The 10,002-nt window shown below is 40.6% G+C and overlaps 2 protein-coding genes across 2 annotated transcripts; one reads left to right on the top strand and one right to left on the bottom strand.

Moving 5' to 3' along the window:
- The first annotated feature begins 199 nt into the window (after positions 1-199).
- On the top strand, positions 200-7,701 carry dph7 (diphthamide biosynthesis 7). Its single transcript, XM_085367928.1, has 10 exons — positions 200-242; positions 556-723; positions 2,633-2,766; positions 2,837-2,924; positions 3,518-3,612; positions 3,712-3,869; positions 5,816-5,888; positions 5,974-6,039; positions 6,119-6,291; positions 7,148-7,701. The coding sequence occupies exons 2-10, from the start codon at positions 592-594 to the stop codon at positions 7,546-7,548; spliced, it is 1,320 nt and encodes a 439-aa protein (XP_085224054.1). The 5' UTR covers positions 200-242; positions 556-591; the 3' UTR covers positions 7,549-7,701.
- Positions 7,702-8,365: 664 nt separating this feature from the next.
- On the bottom strand, positions 8,366-9,807 carry mrpl41 (mitochondrial ribosomal protein L41). The gene is made up of 2 exons (XM_085367927.1): positions 9,762-9,807; positions 8,366-9,303 (listed from the first exon to the last, which is right to left on the bottom strand). Exon 2 carries the CDS (start codon positions 9,286-9,288, stop codon positions 8,881-8,883), a length of 408 nt encoding a protein of 135 aa, XP_085224053.1. The 5' UTR covers positions 9,289-9,303; positions 9,762-9,807; the 3' UTR covers positions 8,366-8,880.
- Between the last annotated feature and the right edge of the window lie 195 nt (positions 9,808-10,002).

Genomic DNA, 10,002 nt, shown 5'->3' with positions numbered 1-10,002 from the left:
TACAGTTTTCATACCACATGAAATAACTCTGTCTTATACTTTAAAAAAATATATATTAACTCTTTACAATACCTTTATTATTGATTGAACTCCTTTAACAAAAGAATGTATCCAAATACAGGATAAATAAACTATCTTTTGTTCTTAAATAGCAATTCCCCACTTTGGCACCTAAATACACCGTGACGCTCAGAGATGACGTAAGGACGCTAAAAGCGTCGAGTCTCAGGGCTGGCACACATGTGAGTTTTGTTTGTTACGTGTTTCTCTGCGGTTATTCGGCATTAAACTAAACTAAAAGTTACTTTAAATGTTCATATACAAAGAATGTGTATATGAACGTTAGGAATACGGTATACGAATATGCTATAAATCTCTGACTGGTGACATTTTGGCTCTTGTGAGGCTGCAGCCAGTTATTCATAGCTTGCTAGCTAGCGACCAAAACATTTTGTTACGTTAATTAAATTTAACTAAAAATGCTTAAGATGTCGTGCACTAGTTTACTGTCTTTTAACAACTGAGTCGTAACAGGATATATTTTGGAATTTGTAGCAACCCGTGGGATAACGGTATGCACATCAGGTATTCATGGCTTGGAAGTCGAAGACCCGCAGTCTACAGGTGTTCGACACGGAGTTGAGCGCTGACGCGGTGGAGTGGTGTCCTGTTTCACCCAACCACAGCATCCTGGCCTGCGGCACGTATCAGCTACAGAAAGGGGTGAGATTACATCCCATTACCTGTCATGGGAATAGAATTGTATACAAATGTCTTTATACCCTTCCTTCGCTTAAAATTATGAGAATTTGGTCCCGTGTACATTGTCCACCTGTTTTGGCGGTGTTTGGATCACCGGATTGGATTGCTAAAAGAGGTTTGTGGCTAAAATGCTTATCTCCAGCGCTGGCTGTAAGCATTTAGACCAGATTAGTAATAAGTAAAGAAGTCAGAGAACTCTGACCACTATGTTAATTGGTTTGTTAAAAAAACAAAAAAAAAAAGTGATGGCTTGTACAATTGATGTCAGCTGACAAGTATAATATATAAAGCTTCAGTGTTTTACTTTGAATCATTAGTAGTTAGTATATTTTACCATTTAAGTCAAGTCAGGAATAGATATTAATGTGGGCTGTGATTTATTTATTTTTTAAATGGTGGGGTTATAGATTTACCCAGTGTCTGGGCAGAAGTTCCAGTTGTTCACTTACATGGACCTAAAATCTTTACATTTTTTGTATATGTATACAGTTCCAGTATTTGGTTCTCATATTAAACATGGACAACATTTTAAATAATGAGGTCAGTGTATGTACAAGTAATCCTAGTCTTCAGACTGGGACTTGGTTTGAGTCAGTTTTCTTTTTCCAGTCATGGCTCTGTAAGCTATAGCTCTGACTGTGAGTGCAGAAGAATTGTGTGAAAGTAAGCTTAAAAACAGGATGGTTTTAAAGGCAGAGGCGTTAAGGAACTTATTTCAGACTAGGGCTAAACTGCACCATGGTCCAGTATAAGATAAATATGAGCAGAATAAAGGGTTAGTACATGCTAACAGTAAACCTTACTCCAAACTAGGAGATATTGATATTTTAAAAAAAAATCCGGTATTAATAGATTGGCCCTTGCTCCCCTTAAATAAAATGTTTGTTGCAGTCTTTCCTAATTACCTTAAGCATGTTCTCTAAGAAATTAAAACGCTTTCATATTACGTCAGACAACTTTTTCATAGTTTTCATGTGACATCACATCTATTCAATTTAGGTAAAAACCCTACAGTATTGGAGAGAAAACCCCCTAGAACAATCCCCTATAAGTAAGCACTATATGATGGTGGCAAAGAAAAAAACCTTTTTAACAGGAAGAAACCTCTGACAGAAGCAGCCTCAGGGAGAGGCAGCTGTGAAAGGAAGCAGAAGAGAAAAAGGAAAGATGAGGGCAGACTGTGGGAGAGAGAAGATACAATTTAATGACATGTGGCAGTGGCATATAAAACGTGTGCGGGTTGAAAAGAAGTGAGTTGAGAAGAAATCCTCAGAGTATCACAGGAAGCTCCCCCCGATCCAGCCCTACCTGATATGCTTTATCAAAACGGAAAGTTTTATGTTCAGTTTTTAGAGCAGAGGGTGTCTGTCTCCTGAATCCAAACTGGGAACTGGTTCCAAAGGTGAGGGGCGGGGTCGTATTTAAATATGACAGGGCCTTATTAGTTAGTATGTAAGGAGAAGGATTGTAATGCAAGGTATTCCTCTATTGCCTGCTAACTCTTTTTTTTTTTTTTTAAAGTTGGTTTCCTCCTCTTGCTCTAGTGCTAGCTGGTAATTAAAGCAGACTCACTCAGAAGCCGCTCGGTTTGCTTACAAATGCTGTATAGGCGTATGGCATTACCAGCACACGGACTTAACTTTGTTATACAGGCACACTGGCCCAGATCACAGCAGCTAATTTAAACTCTCCCTGGAAATCATTTTTGATTACATTTATGTCATCTAACTTAAAAAAAAATTACACTGCTGCCCCAGAGTGCTGCATACATTTTATTAATAAAGACTTGGTAGCCGAATGAAGCAACCAGTGGAGTTAATGAGGACCCACTTTGATGTCTGCTCTGTGTCACTCTGCTCTCATGTTGCAGGGAGGGGAAGAAGATGCCACCCCGAGCAGGATCGGTCGTCTCTACCTTTTTGAATTTCGGCACGAGGGACCGATGTGCCCCCCTCTCACAGAGCTGCAGCGCATGGACACCGCAGCCATTTTAGATTTGAAATGGTAAGAAAGCAGATTTGGTCAGTGTAGCTTCGGTTATTTCCCTCATATTCATTGTTATGCGTGTTCATAGGTGCCACGTGCCTGTGTCAGACAGAGCAGTGCTGGGGATGGCAACAGCTACCGGGGAGCTGCAGCTGTACACACTGTCTCGCAGTCAGGTGAGAAATGTGGCATCAAAAGATTTAGACAGTGGCATGTGGGGCCTGTATTATGAAGACATCTCAGCATACCCAGAACATTTTTCCATTATCTGGATTCACTTAACCCCATCATTGGTAGTCAGGATAAAAAGTTACACAAAACTGGTTGTCAGCTCACTAAAGTAACCGAGGCTTTCCTGATCTAACGACAGAAACATGAAAGGGGCAGCAAAATCTGTCCAATCACAGTATAACTTTTCTTTATTTTTTACATATTTATTGACTTTTATAAATGTAGATATGGCATTATTTATGGTTAATATCAGCTGATTTATTGGCCCCAAGATCAGTCGAGTTTATGATTTTGGTGTTTCATTAATTTTGCCTGTATTTAACAGTTACTAAGTTTAGCACACTAAAATACGCATTAAGGCCTTGATTGCCGTGTAACGGCCACAGACAGCTTGAGCTGCAGTGCATGAGCGCAGCATCTATTTTAGATTCAGGCTACAGGAAGGCTGCTGTTTTTATGCCTCACCTCTAACTGTGCATTCATTTGTTGTTTTGTGTTGATGTTGTGGTGTGCACTCATGAATGTGTGTATCCAGTAGGAGGGTAGCCACAGTCTGCAGTCTCTCAGTAGTCTGGAGGTTGGAGCAGAGCGGCTGGCTCTGTCATTAGACTGGTCCACTGGAAGACTGGACAGGTCAGCTTATTGGAGACGCTACTACCTCCATAAAAGAGCCAATGTCACATGTTGTGCAAATATCATTCATGTTAATACCTCACCCTGTCGTGTCAGCAGCAGTGACGTGCGGATTGTGTGCAGTGACTCTGCAGGCTGCATCAGCGTGCTCTCTCTGGCTGAAGGTGCTTTAACAACACTGTCTCAGTGGAAAGCCCATGACTTTGAGGCCTGGATCTCTGCCTTCTCTTATTGGGACACACAGCTTGTGTACTCTGGTAACATATATCCTGTCACTCTTAAAAATTAATGTGTTAATTGTTGCAAACAAAGAAAAGCGTATTCTAGAATCTTACGTATCATTTGCATAAATCCAAATAACTGTATTTTTCAGTAAGAACAGGAAACCCATCATAGCAGGTAGGTTTGAATAGCTTTTTTTGTTTTAAAAACTCTGTTTTGTATTTACTTGGATTGGCTCTGTGATTTAAAAATAAAATATTCTTTGATCTAAAACATTTTTTGTTTAGTCCATCTTTTTCTGCAAACAAAATAACGGTTAAATACTAATTAGGATTTAATTAATAATTGGTGAGTGGCATCTTATTTGCTGAAATCAGTCAGTAAAACTGATATACAACTGTCATGTGAAAAATAAAGTAAGTACATCCTATTTCAGTTCTGAGGTTTCACATATGAATCCTTTTCAGCTTCTAATATGATAAAATTATTACCTCAGATGAGCAACACATGCCATTATTTATGTATTTGAAACTAAGCCAAAATCCAGAAGCAGTGAGTAAAACCTTAAGTGCACCTCATGATTCAGAAGATTGTAGAACCAATTTTAGCAACTGTAGCTTGAAGTAATAATTTTCTGTGTGACTTCATTAGTCTCTGACATTATTGTGGATGCATCTTGCCCTCATTCTGCTTTACAGCTTTACTGCAGTTTATTGACGTTTGTGGGTACAGCTGTCTTAAAGTCCAGGTTTCTTTGGGTTGAGGTTCTTTGCGCAATTGCAACGTCTGTTGTATGACAGCATTTGGTCCAGAGTTTTAGCTGTTTGACTCCTCTGTGTTCTTTGGTATACAGAGGAGTTCATGGTCAAGGTTCCCAGGTTCTGTGCCTGCAAAATAATCTCAAATCATCATCCCTCCACCACCACAGCTCCACGACAGATGGTATGAGTTGGTGTTTCACCTTGACCAAATGCTATTAAGCTGCTTCAGTATGAGATGGTATTTGTACTACTATGCAATGTTTGGTCTTCACCAAATATGGCACTGTGCATTATAGCAAAATCTCTCCAATTTGGTCTTGTATGTCCAAAGGTCATTGTTCCTGAAGTGTTGTGGTTTCCTCAGATGCAACTTCATAAACCTAAGCTATATTGCGGTGTGTATTTGTTTTTGGTTTTCTTTGCCCTTTCAAATGAGACAATGTTGTTCAGTCTGATTGTACTGTCAAGAAGTTTAACATTTAACATGCTAAGTGAAGCCTACATATTCTGAAATGTAGCGATTTTCGGAGTTTCACTCGGCATTGCACAGTCTGACTTTGGGGTCAATTTGCTGGGATCGCCACTGTTTGGAAGATTCGTATTTGTCTTCAGTGTTTTCCACTTGTGACTAATTATTCTCACTGTAGAGTGATGGATTTGAAATTGTTTGGAAATGGCCTTATAACCCTTCCAAGTTTAATCAATAGCAACAATTGCTCCTCTAAGTTCATTGTTTACGGCTTTCCTGCTGGGCCTTGTGCTAACACACGAGTGCTCCGGACCAGAAAACTGTCAAGCCGATAATCAGTATTTGATTATCGGCTCCTGGCTGATGATTGCTGATAATTAACAGCCTGAGTAGCAGCCAATTAATTCCCGTGGAAGCATATTGTCCTTGGTTTTTCACACATCCCTTCTGCATTTTGGTTTATTGTTAAATAAATGACACAGTGTAATATGCCATGTGTTGTTTATCTGATGTTGTACTTACCTATTGTAACCTCTCCTAAGAAGCAGATGATATTTTTTGTCCTTGTATATAAAACCTTAGATTTCAGATATGGTGTACTTTATTTTTTTTATCATGACTTTAAATCATACATATGTGCCACCAATTTGTGTGCCTTACACGGGTAGTTTGTGAGCTCACATTGATGCTGCCTCTAAATCGGCCATCTAAATATTCTCCTGTGCTGTGTCATGTGTTGTTTTCTCACCAGGTGGTGATGACTGTAAACTGAAAGGTTGGGATTTAAGGATCGGTCCCTCCAGCCCCACTTTCATAAGTAAAAGGTGAGGTTGATAGTGTATCAGTTTTCATGTATATATTCCATTTTGACAGTGTGCAGACACAAATTTATGTTGTTTTCTTTCAAAGGCACTCGATGGGTGTGTGCAGTATTCACAGCAACCCTCATCGGGAGCACATTCTGGCTACAGGCAGGTAAATATCCTGATGTTGAGCTGTTGTTGTGTAAGAGTTGTATACTTGTTGCTCCTCTCACGCACTTCTCCTTCCACAGTTACGATGAGCAGGTTTTGCTGTGGGATGGCCGAAACATGCGGCAGCCCCTGAGTGAGACTCCATTGGGTGGTGGAGTGTGGAGACTGAAGTGGCATCCCAGCCATCAGCACCTGCTGCTGGCAGCCTGCATGCATAATGACTTCCACATCCTTCACTGTCAGCAGGCTCTAGGTGTGTTTGAATAAGTGATAAACAATAAAATGGTCGCTCTGAATTAGACCAGCTTTAGGCCTGTGAAAACACAGTTTTCACCTCACACTTTGTGGTGATTCTGTCTCTCCCATTGGACTGACAGCCTGCGTGGGCTCTTGCCTAGTTTAGCTGGTTTGGACTCCAGAGACCGGTCTAGTTTCAGCTTCTTAAATATGAGAATTGTTTGACAATTGTCTAATTATAATTGATCTTAGCCGTCTTTTTAGCTTCTCAGAGCGGAAAGGTAGCTTAATGAACTCATCATTACTATTTATAGATACTGCACAATTTGAAGAAATTAAGCAACAGAGCATATACCTTTTTGCTTTTTTTATAGGCTCTTTAAAAACGATGGACTAGAGTCCAGGCCTGAAAAGGCAAACCATGTAGCATTTTAAACCTGCATTCTTTCTAATGGCCAGCAGGGAGCCACTCCTTGTCGTGAAAAGAAGTCTGACTCTATAAAAATGTATGGGAAAATGAGCATACTGCTCTATAAATCTGTTGCCTCACGAAATGCTTTCCTGATGACATTCTCTGTGTCCTCAATTTCTCAAATCAAACATGGACACATGTCCATGTTTGCCAAGGGGTGTGTAACACACACAAAAAAAAAACTGTCTGAAACAGATGGATGCCAAACACGCCAAAATGGTGTTTGTGTTTGATAGGAAAGATTCTGTGAATGGTGCTGGCAGTGTAAATAGCTTTGAATGGTGAAAGGCTTCCTTCTCTACCTGAAACATCAGTAGACCTCACATATTGTACAAATGGTTGTTTTTACCAGGAGAAATCTGTGGGGGGTTTTAATAACTTACTGTTTGTTTACTTACAGAGGGCAGTGCAGGAGCATGCCCCATTGTAACCTCATACATCCTCCACAGTTCCTTGGCATATGGAGCAGACTGGTCCAGGCTGTCCCTGGAGGACCATACTGCCTGTTCCCCGCCTGCCACAGAACCAAAGGAAAGCCCTGCAGAGAACCGAGGACACTTAAGGATTCAATATGAATCTCCCACTGCCAGCTTTGACACTTCCCTGGAGGACGATGCTGGTCGATACATCCCAGAGGGAATTGCAGCACCTCAGACCTCCCCTGCTCCAGTTCCCACCCTCAACCCTGATGAGGATGCTCCCTCACTGTCCTGCCTGCTGGCCAGCTGCTCATTCTATGACCACATGCTCCACGTGTGGCGCTGGGACTGGATGCCAGACCAGGCTTTACAGGAGTCATAGCAATGTTGACACTATTGAAATCTAAATGTATAGCCTGACTACAGCAAGAGCATGTCATGCTGTTATTCCAGTCACTGTTTTTATCATGAAGATTCCTATACTTTGGAATGACTTATCACATTATATGCAATTAGCAAGACCCTCTATTTTCATAGTGACACTGATTTTTTTTTTTTTTTAATATAAACTTGTATTTAAGCAAAAAAAAAAAAGAAGTTTATAATCCTCATACTCGTGTGTACTGTAGCTACAAGCGCAATACAACCATTCACCTACACATGTTCTTTGTTTGGTTTTTTTCTTCTTTAGCCCAGACCAGCTGCAGGGTCGTGTGAGGTGGTTGTTGTGGGGCTAAAATAGGGTCAAGATGCCCACTTGGCAAGCTGCATCCCTAAAGTTGAATCAAAAAACATAGCAGCTAATTGTTAATGTTAAGGAGCAGGACAAAATATCAGAAATGCACCCATAAAAATTATAACAGGCCATGTTGTTTGTCAGGTGACTCTCCCCTTGAAGGGAGAATTCTGTTTGTTAGCACTTAGCAGTGTAGCATCCAGTTTTCAAGATATTATTTTGGTGGTTTAAATCAAGTTGATTTAATTTTGGTGATATTCAGGTTAAGATCACACCACATGCGACAATCAGTAATAATTTTATATTAAGTGAGAACACAAATATAATACTGCACAAACCTGTTCAGTTTAGTGACTCCAGTTAGCACATGTGAGCCCTAACCCACTGCAATCGGCTACAGCTGCCTTCATCTGAACTAAAGCGGCCACCCTTAGAAGTTACTCGTCTCAATGTAGAGATATAATGAACCTACCTACAGAACAAAACTATTTGTACCAGACTATAATTATGCTTTTTAATGTTGTTTATTGTAATATGAGTCTGAGGATTGATTCACTTTTAGCCGGTCTCAAGTGGACATTAGAGTACAGGTAAGTGCAATTTTAGGTACTTAATGGCCTGAAAAATAAAGCAAACTATTATGTGGTAACTGAATAATTACCACTGTGTTTAACTTTGAAATATGTCACATGTAGCTAGTCTGCATATACCCTTGAACAAGATCACCAGTCCCTCAGTGAAGACTCATAACTTAAAAAGAAACAGGAGCTCAAACCATTATAATGAATATCTGACAGTTGTGCAGTATTAATCATGCTTTTTGTTTTATTTTTCCAGGTCATCAAATAACAAAACCTGTAAGACAAGGCCTTTTTCCTGAACAGTTTATGTAGTAGTTGATTTTCTAGAAGGGGCCCTCATCAGTTGATCTGCAGCTTTCAGTCCCCAGTGAATCAGCGAGTCTTTGGAAATCCATCATTAACGTACATAATTCTTTGGATAGAGCTTGAAGAGCTTCCCCTCCTGTGTGGGCTCAAATCCATACTTCACTAGCTGGTCTTTGCTGAAAGTGCCTGCTTCCAAGTCCTGTTTGATCTGAGGAGCCACAACTTCATCGAACAGACTCTGTGCTGTGAGTGGAGGTTCTGTTCCTTTCGGGGCACGGTATGAGACATATGGTCTGAGTTTGAATCCCTCCAAAGGAGGCACCACAAACTCCGGAATCATGGCCCGAATGGCTAGAAACTTGGAGCTGGGGAGATTCCGTCCAGCGGGCCTGGCGCCCCTGCCTTTATTATGAGTCCTTGATCCACGCTTGCTCGTGAACTCAGACATCCTGTCAGCACCTCGCACCAGCCCCCTCATCAGCGTGGATAACACACCCATGCTGGCACAGCCTTCCTACAGGACAGAAGAGAGTAAAAACAAAAGCGTTGATTTTAATAAAGAGTGGGTATACACCACCTCATGAAATAGCCAAATACACTGCCAGGGAAGATGGACAAAATCCTGTTAGAATATTGACGATCAATACACAAAAATTACTTTCATTTTTCACTTGGTAGTCAGGTAACAGTGATGCTTTACTGTTCAGACTGCACTCTGGGTTAGGATTAGGGTCAACATGCGTTACATTACAGTTTAGTAAGAAACCTTAAGTGCTGATTTCTGTAACTTGTTCACTGGTTAGCTTGCTAACTAGCAAACAACTTAAATGATAGCTAAATGTAATGCTGCTTTCGAGCTCATAATTAATTTCAGATAAAATTCTGGATATTATTTGAATTTTCGATGAACTGCAGATTCAGAAATTGTTACATTCATATTTATATATCTATAAAATATTCGACTTCACTCACCTTCACCACACCGTCAGCCCAACGCTATCGAGCTGCTTCACTATCTAACAAACTGTTTGGTGATTGGACGACATTAGGCACCATCTACCAATCAAAATACGAGATGCTTGTTTCGCTGCCAGTGATTGGAGGTACGTCATTTAAGACAACTACGCAGAGCCCATGAGTGGAGAAACAGCCCTTCAAAATAAAAGCTGTGTGCTCAAGGGCTGCATGCTTCGAAGGATGCAACCCACACAGC

The sequence above is a fragment of the Diplotaxodon limnothrissa genome, linkage group LG12 (assembly GCF_057381915.1).
Source record: "Diplotaxodon limnothrissa isolate DT_005_m linkage group LG12, D_limnothrissa_male_GT1.1, whole genome shotgun sequence".
Classification (NCBI taxonomy): domain Eukaryota; kingdom Metazoa; phylum Chordata; class Actinopteri; order Cichliformes; family Cichlidae; genus Diplotaxodon; species Diplotaxodon limnothrissa.
This window is presented reverse-complemented; position numbering and strand designations above follow the sequence as displayed.